This window comes from Mustela nigripes, chromosome X, assembly GCF_022355385.1.
Source record: "Mustela nigripes isolate SB6536 chromosome X, MUSNIG.SB6536, whole genome shotgun sequence".
Lineage (NCBI taxonomy): Eukaryota > Metazoa > Chordata > Mammalia > Carnivora > Mustelidae > Mustela > Mustela nigripes.
Genome location: NC_081575.1, coordinates 18,347,904 through 18,365,530, shown reverse-complemented (window position 1 = coordinate 18,365,530; position 17,627 = coordinate 18,347,904). Strand labels below are relative to the sequence as shown.

General features: G+C 39.5%; 1 protein-coding gene across 2 annotated transcripts in view; it reads right to left on the bottom strand.

Annotated features, from left to right (window-relative positions):
- Positions 1–1,776: 1,776 nt before the first annotated feature.
- MBNL3 (muscleblind like splicing regulator 3) overlaps positions 1,777–17,627 on the bottom strand; it is a 65,881-nt gene continuing 50,030 nt past the window's right edge. The window contains exons 5-7 of one of the 2 annotated variants that reach the window (XM_059384658.1): positions 16,305–16,455; positions 11,841–11,935; positions 8,948–9,038 (exon numbers count right to left, since the gene is read on the bottom strand). In XM_059384658.1, the coding sequence (XP_059240641.1) occupies positions 9,027–9,038; positions 11,841–11,935; positions 16,305–16,455 (258 nt within the window). In that variant the 3' untranslated portion in view covers positions 8,948–9,026. Of the gene's footprint in view, positions 9,039–11,840; positions 11,936–16,304; positions 16,456–17,627 lie in introns of both variants that reach the window. The other variant, XM_059384657.1, reaches the window with a different exon arrangement.

Genomic DNA, 17,627 nt, shown 5'->3' with positions numbered 1-17,627 from the left:
TGACCACGGGAGCGGATTCTGGCCTGTGGAATTTTGGAATGTTTACTATCTGGTCAGTATTTTAGGTTCATTATTCTATCAGAACTTTCCTGACAATAGCCAAATTGCAAGAATCTTCCTTTTGGGCCTTCTTGAGGTGGTGAATGACTGTGCCACTAATCCAAAGAACATGTGATAGTGGCTAAATGCTGTTTGTTCTGGTAAAAAACATCTATCCCTCATCTAGACATGCGACCTTCTGGTATTTGGCCACCGGAGAGTCATGCCTTTTTGTTTTGTTTTTTTTTTGATTTATTAAGTAAATGTTACACCCCATGTGGGACTCGAACTCAGGGCCCCGAGATCAAGCATCATGTAGCTCTGCTGGCTGAGCCAGCCAGATGCCCTGAGTCATGACTTTTTAAATACAAATACTCCCAGGGGGCAGCCCATAAATACTGCCAGTCTAACACTGTGGTGTGACTGGTGTCCTAGATCTCAGCTCTGAGCTGCTCTCCATAGCCTGAGATGCCCAACGGGGAAGTTCTGAAGGAATGAAGTCCGGATCTGTCTGGGTGAGCAGGTCTGATAAGTTGCTATCATGGAGCTTCTAGAGAGCCAGAGACCACCATGGGGGATGAGAAAAGGAGGCTCCTAGAAGGCTGCTGAATAGAGGTTGAAAAGTGCCAAGGTCAACAGCGTACAGCCAGTTTTGCCTGAGGGTCAGCCTCCCCCCGGCCTGATAGAAACTCCATTTTGATGGGGTTTGGGAATGCCTCCCTGAATTCTTACCTATCACGCGCCAGTTTCCAAGAAGACATAAACTGAATTCCGAAGGGGCCAAAGACCTTTTGTTAATGTCTATATGCTGAACTGGTCTTCACTTTGGGATTATCACAGACTCACAGAAACCTGGACAACACACCCGAGGGCTCCAACTTGGCTTATTGGGAAATGCCACCGTGGGAACCACGCTCAGAAAGAGTAAAGTGGGGCACGGGGGACAAGGGAGCGCTTAGCTCTGTAGGACTCAGCTGACACTGGACCTCCTCCTCGGCGCCCAGCACAGTTCTAGACACGTGAAGAAAGATTTGAGTATTCCAAAGCCTCTTCACCTCTGTTTTCTATCAGCCTGACTACTAAATAGTGGCCAGTGTTTTTAAGTATTCAGAAACCTGACAGAATAAAGTATTACCGAGTTATATGTTGCTTTCTTAAAGAACAAAAATGATTATCTTTTCTTCCAGTGCCATTTGTTAGTGAAAAGCAATTTTAAATGAGAGAAAACATTGTGATGGAAAAATTCACGTATTTCATTGTTACCAAACCATTGATGCCCATCTTGGGGGGCGGGGAATGGAACAAACAACTCGGGTTTCATATGTTCCACTGAAGATGCAAGATAGAAACGAGTAACTGGAAAATATGAACTTAGAATAACGTATCTTAGGAAATGCCTCAGAATTTCTGAAGCACAATAGAAGCCAGCAAGCATTATCTCAAAATGTTTAGTTTTCTTTTACTAAAATACAAATGTACCTTTTTTGTGTTAGTAACTTCAATATCAGAGAAATAATACATCTAATACAATGAGTGTATTATCTATGTAATTCATAATACTTCAGGTATATTTGGAAATAAATTTCTTCTCTGTATGAAACAGAACTTGGGACCAAGTCATAAATTTAAATTTTATGCTAGAATTACTAAATATTAGGATTAATGTACTAGAACAGGAATAGCTTTTAAGTAAACTCCTAATGTATGAGTACGGATTCATAAAAAAAGACAGAACCATGAAATTTATGCATTTTATTAAAAGAACCAAAAAATAAACAACACAAGTAGCATACTAAAGTGATTTGCATAATGCACACTTCTAAACACAAATGAGCAGTACAGCACTATAACTTGGGGGTGGTGGATGGAAAAAAAAAATCAAAGCATCTACCCTATTGACAGCAGTTGAGGGAATGAACTATGGCATTTTGGAGGCAAAATATGTTGGGAAGAGTTTTCATCTGTAAAATATAGTGGTCATTATTTAAATCCATAATTGTTGCACATGGCTAATAATTGTCCTACCTACAGGTATTTTTAAATTGACATTCTTTTGTCCCAAATTTGTGCTCCATTTTCTACATTGTACTGGATTGTTGTTACATAAATGCACAATGTTAGCCCTTAAAAAAAAAAAGAATACATTGGGAAACATCTTTTATGAAAATTTAAATGATTGTAATTTGGGGGTATGATAACAAATGGTTCATTTGCTAATAACTGAAGCAGCAACAACAATAATAAAAGGAAATTTATTTTGAAAAGGGCAACCCCAGAACCCAACAATAGGATGGTCGTCTCATTCTCTCAACTGCTAGACACAAAAGACAGCAACACAGAGTAATTTGGTTTCCATCACGAACAGACAGCATCCGTATACAGAAATAAAGCTTTGCAACCATGCAGTTCTATGACAGATAAATCTGTAGGTTGTGTGTTTTGGGAGAAAAAGCATGGCCTAAAGTGGGGTTACTTTTAGGTCTTGTTACAGAGGTACTTTAAGAAAGAAATTAAAGGATTATGATGTAGAAGGTGACTAGTGAGAATTTTTGCAATAACTTCAAATAGTTGGGACTTAAAGTGGTACATTTTTTTTCTTTTTGGTCTACTGTTATTGAGGATGGGTTCTACTTAAAGATAAAATTTCTGTGGAATCAGGCTGCTTTGGAGTATTACTGGGTAGTTCTTTCCTAGGCAGAGGCAAGTGGAGGGGCTGGAAACTGTATGGACTAGTCCAGTGAAGCCCTTTCCTGGGTTTACTAGCAGAGATCCTTTTTGGGTCTCAAGTCATCTCATCTTTTGTTATGTTTCCTTCTCTAATCTGACTCACCGAAACACAGCCCCTGTGTTTCAGCTCCAAAGAGTGTGACCCAATGGTGGTCAGCATGGATAATGTGTCATCAATTAATTGGTTCTCCTTTGTGATGCTTTTCGGTTCATACTTACTATATTATAGATGATTCTTCACTTAAAATTGTATATTTCTCTTGGCTTTATGAAAATATATTGTTGTGGCTTATAGGTTCACAGAGGACTATCAAAACAAGAACACAGGGTAAGTAGGGAAAATATGCTGGTGGTGAGGTGGAAGTTGGGAGTCCCTAACTATAGAATGTGTGAATGCTTACAAGTGGACCAGCGCAGATGCTGGTCAGATGGTCAGGCTGTTAGTTGCAGAGCTGACTCTTGAGTGATTAAGGGCTGAAGGGGGGGGAAAAAAAGACAGAAATTTCTAACCAACTGACCCTGAGCTATTGGACAACTGTAAGGCTTGGACTGCTTTCTGGCTTTGGCTCGTTTTCCTCTCTCTGTAAGGGAGAACCAGCAAGATGGGTAGCGATACTGATACCAGCTCCCCTGTTCCCAGGGTGGGTTCCTTCTCCAAGGAAGGAACCTATGTTCCTTCTCACTTCCTCCTGTGACCTATCCTCATACCTTTCTGACCTCATTGCCTGGAGGCAACAAAAAGTTAGATGGGGGAATGGTAGGTGATCGGGGAGCTGAAATTGACAGAAATGGTCTGATTGAAACATCCTTTTCCAACTCCTAAATATGTGAGATTTGGGCTGGTTCTCTTATGTTTAGTTAAAACAGTAGGAGGCTGTATGGCACCGTGAAGCACTTTCTAATCCGGTAAAGGCAAGTCAGAGGACAGCTTCCACTGAACAGGTATAAGGTAAGTAAAAACATTTATAAAGTTGAGCCAGGAGCATTTCTTTCTTCTTCTGTTGGAGGGAATGAAATGCCCTGAGCTGGCCATACGCAACTGTGAAATTAAGTCTTTCAATGGTTGCCAGTTGGGTTTTGGGATCTGCGTTTTAAAGAAGTAGTGATGAACATTAACACTTTTAATGGTCACTTAAGTGGATATTAACTGATGTAAGGAATACCTCTCAATTGGTACTTTTCCGTGAAACATGAAATCTAAGTTGATCAAAATGAGAAGGTAATTGCAACCATTGAAAAAAGAAAACCTTTCAGAAACCTGCCTGGGGTGTGTGTGTGTGTGTGTGTGTGTGTGTGTGTGTATGTTTACAGTGGAGATTAATCTAAAAAGTCAACAATCTTTCCTACTGGTTTTGCAAAAAACATGAGGGATCTTCGTTCTTGGTCAGTGCTGTTAGCTAGCTGAAGGTGACCCTAACCTGTTACAAGTCTTTTCTATTGGTGAACCGTAGCAAACCAGAAAGCCTCCTCAACAGCAAAGCAACATCGTGCTTTAGCTAAGTCTTCTAGCAAACCCCCCCTCCTTCTCAAGGCCTTAGAAATAACTATCTTACTAACTTTTTCGCTATTATCACAGATTTCTTATATTTAAAAAACAAAAGCTCCAAGCATAGCGTTCATGGACTATGTACATAAGTGCAAAAAAGGTGTGTCTCACACAGTCGCACCCTAACTGAGACCATCAGTTAACTGCAGCATATGTCTCTCAAACACTGTTAAGGGGTCATTCCACAGTATTTTTACACAAGGTTTTACAAATACGAATGAATTCATTTCAAAATACACATCCATCTTTCTCTAACCCTCATCTGGATGTGTTGGGGTGGGTATGTAATTCCAGAAAAGAGAATTTTTGTAGGGACAGCTATGCCTCCTGCCTAGAATAATTCAGATTCAGAGTAAGTAACGTTATGAAAAAAGGTCAGGTAATAGATTAGAAGTGCAATGATCACGTTTTGAAGTTGAAATACTGTGGAATAACCCTATCCACACAACAAATTCTATTCGCTATAAAGCCTGACTCTAGAATCCATGTGTTGTAAACTTTTTGATGAGAAAGTCAAACAAGGACACAAATGCAGCTTTTGCGTGGCAAGGTGGGATTAAAGACAAAGTTAGCCAGATCTGTTCTCTGAGTTTTGAGCTGTACCTTCTACATGCTCATACTGTCAAAAACCATGTATAGTTAACAAGTAAAATTATCACAAAAACCACGTGTCTAAAGGTAGCCATGTTGTAGTTTTGTTGCTAACGCAACAACTAAATATAATTAGTTAAAAATTATGATTTGTATATAAAGTTAAGTTTGTTCTGAACTGTAAAGAATAGTTACAGACTATAATCTACATTTTGTCATGTTTCGGTGTCAGTTTGGAAGCTATCTAGATGGGTTGAGTACATGTAGTAAATCTTACACTCCTCTCTAACTCTCCTGCAACGTTAAATTTGTTAGTGACTTAGAGATACAAAAATGTAGTCTAATAAAAACCTTAAAAACTCAAAAGAAAAATGAAAACCTGGCACCAGTTAGTGACTTGGTGCTCAGAACCTATCTTTGCAATCATTATCTACAGTTTGAGGATGCTATCAACTAAGTTTGCAAACAAATTTGTGATACTCTTTTAGATACTATTCTTCTGGTGCCTTCGACAGGCACTGGTAAAATTAACAATGAGGTCACTATCTTCCTACATCTAGTCAACACAACTGGGAGAGAGCCTATTTTTCTACTTCTATTTCAATGTGTGTAGAAATGGAGAAAGGACAAAAAGAAAGAGGATTCCAGTTTCTAATCACACTGTGCATCACAGCCTACCCTACAGACTAAAGTAAGTTGGAACCTTAGTGAACACAGCCCCGTGGTACAGGACAACACTTAATGGCAAGATCAAAGTGCTTTCGCATGTTCAAAAACGGATGGCAAAGGTTGATGGAGGAGGGAGAAGATGGCTTTTCACTTGACAATGAACTACAAATTAGACTCTAGTCTAGACAAGTGAGATGAAATGCAACAGTTGGTTAGAGATTCATGCTCCAATTGCAAAAGTAAATACTGTATTTAAATAGCAATTTTATGAATCCATTTGGTTTTAATTTCATCTTAATCCCTCTTTAAAATATACTTCTGTTCACATAGTGCCTTCAAAAATTTTTTTGAACTACTAAAAACTTCTTAACAGATAACTTTTAGATTAGATTGTTTTCTCTGTATACCTGACCTGTTTTATCCAAGTTTCAGTACTCTTGCCTATTTTTGCAAAAGGCTGAGAGAAACAGACAAAAACAATAATTGTGGATAAATAAGAGGCCCTTGTACAATACAAAGCTTATAAAATGTCAACTAAGAATCACAAGTGGTTAGAATTTTATATATACAATTCATCCAGTAAATTATTGTTTAGAGTCACTGATTAGTTTTGTGACTTGACTTTTTAACTGGAAATTTATAGTCTAATGACTCTCGTTTCTTTGTTTCTTTTCTTGAATAAAGAGAATCTGCATTAAGTCATTGCACAACTAGTTTAAAGAGTGCTATCATTGCACAACTAGTTTAAAGAGTGCTATCTTACAATTACATTTTTGTCAACGTTCTTTTGCATCTGATCAAAACTTTAGAGCCTTGAATCTTCTTTCTTTAAATTCACTTACAAAGTTAACTTTTACAATGCCAACTCTTTCAAATATTGTGGCACCCCAAACTCCAACTACCTGAATATCCTTCACTGAACTCTTACTGAAAAATAAGTCATCACTGATGTCTTCCAGCGCTCACAGCATCATAAAAACCACAGTACACTACACTTCTGGTCTACGTACATCTTCGACAGAAGTTTAAAGGGTTAAGTGAGACAGTACATTGTATCAAAACATCAAAACTACACAAAAGAGTTCGTTTCACACTGAAGACATCTCTATCTCCCTTAAGGAAGAAGCCCAGACTAGCTTGGGTGCTTCCTTCCTGGGTTTGTGGGATTAGCTCTGCCTTTCTGGAGAGGCACTGGCACAGGATCTATACACAAGTTATTTCACAAGGTTAAGATTTTGGGAAACAGAAATGAAGTGGTTCAAAGAATCAACAGGTCAAAGTCTGGACCCCTCTGGTTCTCTAAAGCCAGGCAATACTGTTAACAGACAACAGTGTCTTGACACAAGCAAGACCATTTAGAAATGACTGATGACCGTGATTCGGGATGGAGCATCAGGAACAACAGGTTATCAGCTACGTGCAGCTAATTTTGCTCATTTGTATTCTGAGCAGAATGGATCTGCTTTAGGATTAGAGTTTCAAATGTTCTGAAGCACCAACAGCACGAAACAGAGGAACAACCAAAAGTTGGGAGATTTTTCTGGGTCTCACTGCCACCGATTAGGTAGGTAGCCATGGGCAGGTCATGTGCCCCGGGCCCTAGTTTCATCCCTCTTGAGAAGGTTGTGCCAACTCCGTTGTTCTGTGATTCAAATGCTGTTAGCCAGCTTAAGGAATCCTAAATCCAATTTTCTCTTGGCTTGTCATTTTCACGAAGGAAAACAAACCCGCTATATGTATTAAATTTGCTGACTGTATGCTTTCTAGTGAAAGAATATGTATTTAGTAGAAAATATTAAACCTAGGTTGATGTGAAGTATCTTAGGGAACCATTTTACTTGGTCACACAATTATTTCAGGAGGATTAGTAATGTGAATTCAGCTCAACTCCATGGAGCACAGCTGGTCTGTCTCAACCAAAGGGTGCTGAGAACCTCTCTATTACAGTTTTCAAATACATATAAAAACAAACAAATCTAAATGAAGAAACAAAAAAAGGCTTGGTTACGGTATGGCTCTGTTGTCAATAAAGTCTGGGAAAGGCAACTTGACACAGAGGCTGGTTCCCTCGTTGAAGTGTTCAACAGAACTGGAAATTCGTGTGAACAGAAGCTAAAGTCAACTGTGGACGGCCTTTCTAGCAGTTGTGAGTAAACCAAAGACTCACTTGAAATGCCTTCCTACCCTCCTCCTCACCCCCACTGTTTCTCCAGACCTATATTCACGCTCCAGCTGTGATCAGCGGGGAAGACTATCCATTTGGGAAGGAAAGGCCTCACTTGGAACCAATTCCCTTTCACCCTGACTTTTGCAAGATTGCCTATTATTCAGAGTAGTCTAAAGAGAATGCACCATTTTCAGCCAGAGAATGGCACTTGTATAAAAGGTCACGTTGCAATGGTTTTCCAGCACTTTCCTCTAAAATGTGAAAACTATCTCCACGCCCTCACCTTCCTGTTTAATTTATAACCTACAATCAAGCATACTTTTAAAGCTCCAAATACCAATATTCAGCTGAAATTGACAAATAGTTCAGCTTTAGATGCTTAACCTAGGAGATAGGATCCTTGAACCACAAGAAACGTAATGGGCACTTCACATAAATGCTGAGAAATTCCTTTAAGGGTGAACTGTAATTCTGTAAGCTTTTTGAGGAATGACATTAGGGGTTCATATTTTCAGAAGTTCCCTGTTTTTTTTTTTTTCTGCAGATAATTATTTCTCTCTCCCTCCAAAAACCCTAGTCATGTGATTGTATTATGCAAGGTTAGATCGGCAGGTACAAATTATACACATGCATGTTTGTAATGAATGTCTGCCTCAAGAAACTTACAGAAATGTTCTGAAGAGAGAGAAAGCATATTAACATTAATCTGTTATGTTTTTCAAACGCACATATTTCTGTTTCCCGTTAGTAATATTTTAGTTGAAATCAAACACCAAACACCTAGAGGAAAACACTATAGTATGTAAAAATCTAACACAACACACCACAATACAATACAATACAACAGTGAGGAAAATGGTACTGGATACCTTTGTTACATTCTAAATCAACCCAATAGACTACTGTGTAAACAAAACAGTAAGGTAACACTTCAAAACAGACGAACATTTACCCACTGTGGAGATTCACTCAGCATAATGGTTATTGGAAAATCACAAAGAATAATGCAACAGACTACAAAACTTTACGGTCACGTTCTACCTACTAATTCAAATAAGATAAATGGTAGTTACTCATTTTCTATGCTGTTTTAACATCTCCACTGACTGTTTAACGCTTTACTGGTTTTGTCAATTGAATCTGTTGGTTGGTCTATGCGTTTTGTTTAATATATTGACCGCACCACACTTATTGTTGCATTGGTAGAAGAGGACCTACGAGAATATACATGGAAAGGCCATATGGAGGTTCTCATGGAGAGATCTTGATACTCCGTAACTCTGTTGTTCAGAATTTCAACTGAAATGGAAAACAAAACAAAACAAAAAGAGAGAAAGAGTGAGAAATAGTAAGGGGTTATTGAAGTAGGAGTTGGGATACTTGGTTCTTGCGCCAGTTCTGTATGTGAACTGCCAATATATCCCCCACTTCGAGTTTCATATCCTACATCTGTGAAAATGGGGCTGTTGGAAAGGGTCACAGAGAGTCATACGGCATGACGGTTCATGGCCTCACTGAGCGCTAGTGTTCAGAATCGCCCGAAGGTGACAGGCACGTGCTCAGGCATTTAAGGCGTCATCCACACAATGCCTGAATGTGTGGATGAACAGCCACACATCTCTCCACTTCCTTCAACTTCCTTCAAATGTACATTGGGAAAACACGTTTGATACTCACCATTTTGAAACATGCAAATATTAAATATACTTGAAACTTTTTTTTTATCTGAATGGTTTGGAGCCATGCAGAAATAGCCAAGGTGTGAGATTTAGGTATATAGCATTTTACAAAACTACGTTTTTGAACTCTGGAGAAATTTTCAAGATCTGTTACACACGGAAGTGATTATGGTATGCCAAATACATCTAAAGTTTCCAATGGAATCTAGTGAAAAGGAATCACGATTCTCAAACAGGAGCTGTTGGAAAGCTCGTCATTATGTTTGACAACTTTTGTTTACTTTATTGTAGAGCAGTCCATGAGAATCAGGCAGATGTTTGCAAAACCTGTATGCTCATGTTGGATGCTGATCCCAAGTTGCCACCGTCCCAGATGACTCCTCTGAAAACAACTATGATCTATAGCTAATTCCATTATTCCATGTATTCAAAGGGATCTTTTAAAAACATTCCTTATGCTTGAAAGGACTTGTTTGTCTAATGGTCTAATGGGCGGTCAGCCATAGGCTCTGTCCAGGAGTTCATGTTCTGAGCCAGGTTCTGGGGAACTAGTTCACCAAGAGAACAGAACCATCACCTCTGTCAATTAAATGAAACATTCCAGCCCCGAGAACCCCAAACTTTCAATGACTAATATACGCAATTTAGAATCCATACACTTGCTTAATAAGTCCCTATCAGTCATTAGTTAAGATACCGAGGAGTCCTAATTGGCTTGAAAAGTCACATTTCCAAGTGAAGGACTGCTTAAATTAAGTGTGTGCTTTGCCTGGCTCTGGACCAGGTAAATGGGAGATCAAAGGGGTGGGGGGTTGGGGGGAGGGAATCCAACAACAACAACAATTAAAAAAAAAGCCACAATTTGATGAAAATAATGATTACATTACTAAATTATGTCACTCAAAATTCAAAACAGCTGGAGCAATTCTGATAGACTCACATGGAAAGCAACACAAAATGGCAGAGCATAAAATGCACGATCTTTTACGACATCATGGGAGAAGCATATTGCTGTCTCTTAAGATACTCATTGTAGTCAGACTGTAACAAAATTACTTTGCTTCAACAACAGCAACACAACGAAGGTAGAAAAGTGTTAAGGAATTAATATTCAAAAGTGATCTGTGCCTTGGGCTGACAACTCACACTCCTTTAATAACAGGAAAACATCTCAGAATTTGTAAGCTCATTGGGAAAACAGTACTGGCTGTCATTTTTTTTCACAGAAAAAAATTGCGTATTTGTTCTCCACATTTCAATTTGGAAATTTTGGAGTGCTAAACTCAAGCTCTAAGTTATAAGCAATGCCTATTAATGAAAATATTTACCAAAGCCTTTAGCAAATGCAATTGTGTAAATAAAAGATATCATCTATAAATAATATTCATATTAATACTTAAAGAAACTTACTGTTCTACTGGTAACTTCTACATCTGTGAAACAAACATGCTGCTATTCAGTTCATCTATTGATAATGGGGGTATCTATAGTAGTAAAAAAGATTGTAGATTAAAATAGTTTCTTGAAAGAATCCCATTTATTTTGTTCACTGGACATGGCAATTAAAAAGCATAATCAATTCTGCAGAAAAATTGAAACATATTAACCATATCCACTAATAGTTAATTTTGCAAAGCGTGGATTAGAATGTGGCTTATTACCCCAGTGGATTAATGCTCTGTGTGCTGTGTGGTTATCACACTTGTAATTGAAGCAGCGGTGGAACGTGTAGTCTTAAAGCGCGGTTACCACCTTAATAAGGCAAAACGGCCCTCATGTTACATGATGATTGTTATATGTATCTCATGACAATTTGGAGACTCTCCCCCAGTTTAAAATTTGTTTTGGGACTCTGCCTGTAAATACCTAAAGCAAATGAAAATCACAACAACACAAGCACATCTAATGCCCGTGTGAGATCTCTGGTGTCATCACTGAGTGTCACCGAGCATCAGAGTGTCAGTGGGACATCTCTGATGTCATCACGGGGTAATGGTAAGGGTATCTGAGCCCTGGAAAGAAGTGCATTATTTGGCTTTCTTTCCAGCAGGTGTGAAGGTAAAAGGCGATGATAGTACTAAGTGCAGGTTCAAACACAATAACCGAAACAATGGTAATAAAATAAAACCAATTCTTCTCTTGACCAATGAGGAAGCATTCAAGGAGTACTTCGTATATGTGTTTGAGGATTGGTGTGACAGCAGCGATCGTGAGCACAGTATAGGAAGAGCGACCTCTGGTAACTAATTCAAAATGAGAAAACTGCTGGTTCGTTGCAGGAAGATACACAAAATGTAACGACTCCTTAAGAAACACACAGGAGGACAGATCAATGTCTCTCGCCAATCCCAAAGGCATATACGGGGCCTTACCAACACACGGTCGTTGTCTAGGTCTGAACAGGTAAAAGAAATAGCCAAACCTGATTGCCTGTAGCCGCCGCAGCGAACGGAAGGTTGGTGGCAGGTGTTGTTGCCGCAGACACAGTGGTAGGAGGCGCGCCGTGCATCATGGGCACTTTCAGTAGGAAACCATGGAAGCAACACACGGGAGGGTGGAGGGTTTATGCAACCAGGACAGAAACGATGGGATGGGGCGTGGTAGGTACCCCAGCAACAAGCCATGTGACATCATCGTAATGGACACACCGGGGTGCAACATGCAATCACAGTCAGTGCAAAGCAACACAGCGTGGAAGGGGGAAAAATTTAAAAAGAGAAAAGGGGAAAGCCAATTATAGTCACCATTGAGGAAAATGGAATCATTCTCAACAGCTCGTTGTTTAGCAGAATCCCATTAGATAGTTGACTTAAAAGGCCACATTGTCGGAAGGGGTTATGATGAGTGCGTATGACAAAAGCTGATTTTACCAAGGCTAGCTATCAGAATACCTAGTCAGGCAGACAAGTGACTGGAAGGCACATCTGAAATGTGAGTGGGAAAGTGTGAATTGGTGCTTGGGTTCACTAACTTAGAGACTTGAGTATCATCACTAGATTGGCAGTGCAAAGAGACAGTTACAGGTAGACTTACCTGATCTATACACACACACACACACACATATTCACTAACTTAGAGACTTGAGTATCATCACTAGATTGGCAGTTCAAAGAGACAGTTACAGGTAGACTTACCTGATCTACACACACATACACACACACACACACACACACACACACACACAAATGGCAGTTTGACCGGTGGTATGTGGTGGGCAAGTATATGAAGAATACAGTGGGCTATGCACGCAGGTTTTTAAAGTACACCTCTGGCAAATCCCTTGGAAACCTAGGCTGTTTGTCAAACACACACAAGGGGTCCTTCCTCGTAAATATCCGACAAAACCTTGTCTTCATCACAATTATTAAAGCAAGGACTGTAGGGCTAGCAGCTGTCACGTCTCTTTCAGGATTTTTCCCCCCACTTTTTCTAGTTTGTATCTCATTTTAAAAGGTTTTGGGATGCTTTTCTCGTTTCTAGCTCATTCTGGAAGGCAAACTAAGGAATTAACGTGTGAATGGCACGGCGCGAATGGCGAGTGTGCATATATAATAATTTATGTCTACATCTATTGAATTCAGATTTTCTGAACGTCTACAGAGAAAGCAAATGGCCTGGAGAGAGGAAAATCAATATATAACAATGTCACAGAAGCCACAAATGTACCCCAAGCGGTGATTAACAGAAATCCTGTAGTCACCCCTTAAGCGTATCTCCAGTTACCCATTACCTACAGACTTCCCTTAGTGTATCACCTGCTGATTCTAAAACCACCCTCATTTTCCCTTTCGGAGCACACCAACTATACCAGAAGCAGTGCCACTAAAGCATGCAGTTTACATTCCTACACAGAGCTCTTAGGTGAAAAGATAGGGGGCAGAGTCACAAAATGTGAAGACAAAGAAGCAGTTTACCAACTTGTAGAAGTCTGTTCTAATCATACATGCGTGTTGCTCCTGTTAGTATCAGTGGACATGGTTTACTTTCTACAGGGAACAGCCGACAGCTCCGTAATGGAGGCCCCACCTCTAAGGCCAGGGGTCAACCCTTGCCTTGGAGGTTCGTGAGTCCTACTACTGCGTGTCATTTTGATCTTTTTGTTTCAGTAAGCCTGTTTGGCCCTTTGGGGTTCTGCATCTGCTCTGGTCAAGCAACAGGACAGACGTCAGGCTGTGGCAAACTCTCAAAAAGTATGAAAAGTCTTGGATGGCTAGGACATGGTGGGGTGGGGGGTGCGGTGGGACAGTTCCTCCCTGTGTCTATGCCCATGGGCTGGAGGGACTGCAAACTCCTACAATGCAAACAAGTCTCTTTCCTCTCTTCTTCAGTGTTAGTGATGGTAAAAATGGTCTTGAGACGGCTACCAGATGTATTGGTGACTGATTAAAGGATCCGTGGGTAGATTGTTAAGAATCAAATATCCCCAAAGAGTCATTTTGAAAAGATTCTGTTGTGCCTGGGTCCCATGCACCTGGCACTTCCTCCCAGAACACCATGGAATTCATCCCAGAACACCAGAGAAGGCTCTGGCTTAGCCTAACTCATCCCTTGTCAACGTAGAGTACTGAATGATTAAAGATCTTCTGGAGAACTCTGGCGGGAGTAGGAGCGGAAGAACTGTTTTGTTAGACTTTGCAAATCACATGTTGAAAGCAACAAATGTAAAGCTAAGAATGAAACTTCCCATTCTGGCTGGCTAAGGAAATGCTTCCAAATACTTCAGCTGCAGTTTTTAGGAAGAGAGAAATAGCAGGGTCCACATTGGGCTCCAGTGGAGATCACCTAGGACTCAAGAGTGTAGCACTGTTGTCCTTCTACAGAGATGTGAGACAGACAGCACCCTATGAAATCATCACTCTCCAGAAAATGTTCAAATGGTGCTAAACTACCAGCTTTAAAATACAAAAGTGCAGAATTCTCTTACTTTCTTCCTATTTGGGACGAAGTACCCTAACCTGCTTATAGCTTAGCGTGCAACTGGTTTTCTAGGATGTATATACATATAAATGATTCCAATGATGGTCTATCTGCATTATAATAGCGGGAGAGGGAAAGGTCCCTAGCCACAGTGTTGAAACTAGAGTGAGAAGCAAGTACCTTCTCGCAACTTTTGTGGTTAATACGCTCGGCCTTCCATAGAGCAAAGGCAGAACACAATACCATTCCAAGCTTCTTGACATTGCTTTCTCTCTTCTTTGTGCCCTGACGCTTTCCAAATGCCCCTTCCTCCCAAGCCAGTGGCCCGTGAACCACATCACCCAGTCACTCATCTCTTTCACAGTCATGACAGAAAAACACTTTTTTGGATTAAAAAAAGGTGAGAATGTTTGTACAAAACCTACCAACACTTGAAGCGGGTGCCATGCACAGTATTGGCCCTGTACACCATGCAGAAAAGCGTGAAAAGTAAAGGAGAGAGATTTCATTATTAAATCTTTACAGAGAGAAATCATTTTTAACTAGAAAGATGTTCTTTGCAATATTAATTAATGAGCACATGCAAATCCAGTAAACCCCATGCTTACAATTACAGCTTAGTTTTAAGCTCCCCAACCCAGGTAATCAAAGTAATTCTTGGATTCTTAGGTATAAAAATGAACATTAATTTTTTTCCTTAAAGGAATTACTTCGCTTAAATTGCATTTAAATTACCACAGCCTCATCCACCTCACAACCGTGAACATGACTATGAACATAGGCCAAATAGGCTTTTAATCAAAAGGGGGCACTGAGCCTGACAGATTTTAATTTTGTTATTAATTGAGGGGAAAAGGATTCTTCTGGATATTTCGTTTCTAAGTCTAGATTATACCTTAGCCATATCCAGCAAAAAAAATCTAAAAATTATAAAACTTCTGTTTTTAAAATAAAGAACTACTGTGGTTAGTAACTAAAGACTGGGTTTCTATGGTTTCCTTCTAAATTAATTAGCTGATTAATTTATCAATTAACCAATGGGTGTTTTCAAGTGTAGGTATACAATGCCATGTGTTTAGCATGTTTATGCAATTAATAAGGCTTTCTAACCTAATTTGAAAGTATGTCAGCTTCATTTAATAATAGTTTCCCAACTGGGGCATTTATGATTCTTGTAAAAAAAAAAATCTACTGTACTCCCAGTGGTTAGTATTTTCAATTTATTCCTAAGAGACTATATGATCATTCTTAAGTACTGAACCACAGGAAGAACAGTATTTCCCCTTATATATGATATTTATTTGAACAAAATTTTCTGTTCAATTTGGTACAAAACTGTTATGCTATTACATACATTTGAATGTAGAAGGTAACAAAATTTCCTGCATAGTATCAGGAAAATATGGTAAACTGCTCTATTTTTTATATTAATTGATATAAGAGTTAAAGGATAAAAGTATGTGAGATATATATACACATACCCACACACACACGCTATACTGTCTTATAACTACATTATAAGTTCAAGGGTAGTTTTATTATCACTATCTTTGGCATATTGAAGATACACAGATTATGTATCGTTGCAATGCTGAAGCTGGGAAACACTTTTTTTTTTTTTTTTTTTTTTTGAGGGATGACCAGTGTCTTTTCAAGTGATACCTAAGAGTCAAGGAATTAGTTTGAGACCGAACCAAGTGAAACAATCATCAGAAGCAAAAACTAAGAAATGCTAAAAGGAAAAATGTTGACAGTCAGTTTTTTTCTCATTTGATTTCGAACCATTACTCTTAAGGAATCACAGAAACATTTGGTGCTATAGACTGGCAGATCAAGTCTAAAAGCCTTATTTTATTTCCAACCCAAACTCCCGCAGACAGTGCTCGCTTTAAAGCTCTTTGGCAGCTGGTGTGCGCTGTACACATTCACAACATCTCTAGACTCGCGCGGCCCAGAGCCCTGTTCTCACCTGCAGGGATAAATGCCGGCTGCGGGAGCTGCAGGTTAGCCAGAGCCTGCTGGCAGTGGAAAACACTGGGGTTAAAGACCGGAGTGGCACCATTGGTCTTTTCAAGTGCCGATCTCTTTGGAATCAGTTGAAGCATACCAGGCTGGAGGGCCTGTGAGGGAGGGAGGGATTAATACATAGCACCAGAGAAGGTAAAAAAATGTACTCAAAGCGAGCAAGCAGCAGTTAGATAAGGCATGGCCCGGGAACCCTTTGCCACGGTAGCCTATCCACTGAGCAACGGACTGGATGAGTACTTAGTTCCAAATGGGAAATAAACATACTGGGGAAAAACCCCGATTTTCAACTTCACTCATTTAGGCAAATAAAAAGGGGCCTCCTCATTTGAGCAAGATGTGACCTGAAGCTTAACAGCAAATAATCATTTGAAATTAACACCTTGGGGATGTTCATTCCTGAATCCATTACAATGAGATGAGCAGAAGCAACAGATAGAGCAGGAAAGGGATTTTTGCCAGCTCAAATTCCAACATGGATCTAGGAGATCAAGGGCATATAGGTGATAAAACAGATGTCGGGTGGTCAGAGTCTGATACTGTAGTTCCATAAAACAAAATCCAAATTATGGAAGAGCTTCGGGTCCAAATCCAGAACTGTGCTTGTCTCAACTAACATATAAGGGAAAAGCAAATAAATTCTTTTCTTCCCCACTACCCGCCTCACCCAGGTGACACAGTTAGCAAAATGCATGCAATTCTCATTTATAGATGCTTGCTGTTCATTTCAAGATGTATCACTGGCTTCATTAAGTCCTTGTCAGGTTTAATTCTAAAATGCATTAGAATTTAAAATCCTTCTTTCGTGTCTGCACTTCTTTCAAAATCCCACTGTGCTTATAATACTCAGTCAAATCTGCCCCTGATCAGATTCACTGGAGAAGTTTGACATGACTTTTTACATTTTTTTTTTTTTTGTCAGCAAATTACACGTGACTTAAAAATATGTCCCGGCGATAAAACTCGGGTATGCTCCAAATTCTTAAGGAGACAGGAACCCTTATGTTGAGTGACTAGCATTCTATACGCCAAAAAGGGGGCAAGCCATGACCTCCTTTTTCCTGTGGATCTCAAAGTCTAAAGCTATCTCTATTTTCCTACGGGAACTAAATATTTACCCTTTCTCTCTTTTGCTTTTAAATGTGTGCAACCTGCTTTTGGTGAAGTCAAGCTGAGCTACGTACGTGAACATGAAGCAGGTAAAAAAAAACACAACTTTACGAAGCATTTCAGCTCTGAATCTTTAAAAATATAGAAAGCTTACATT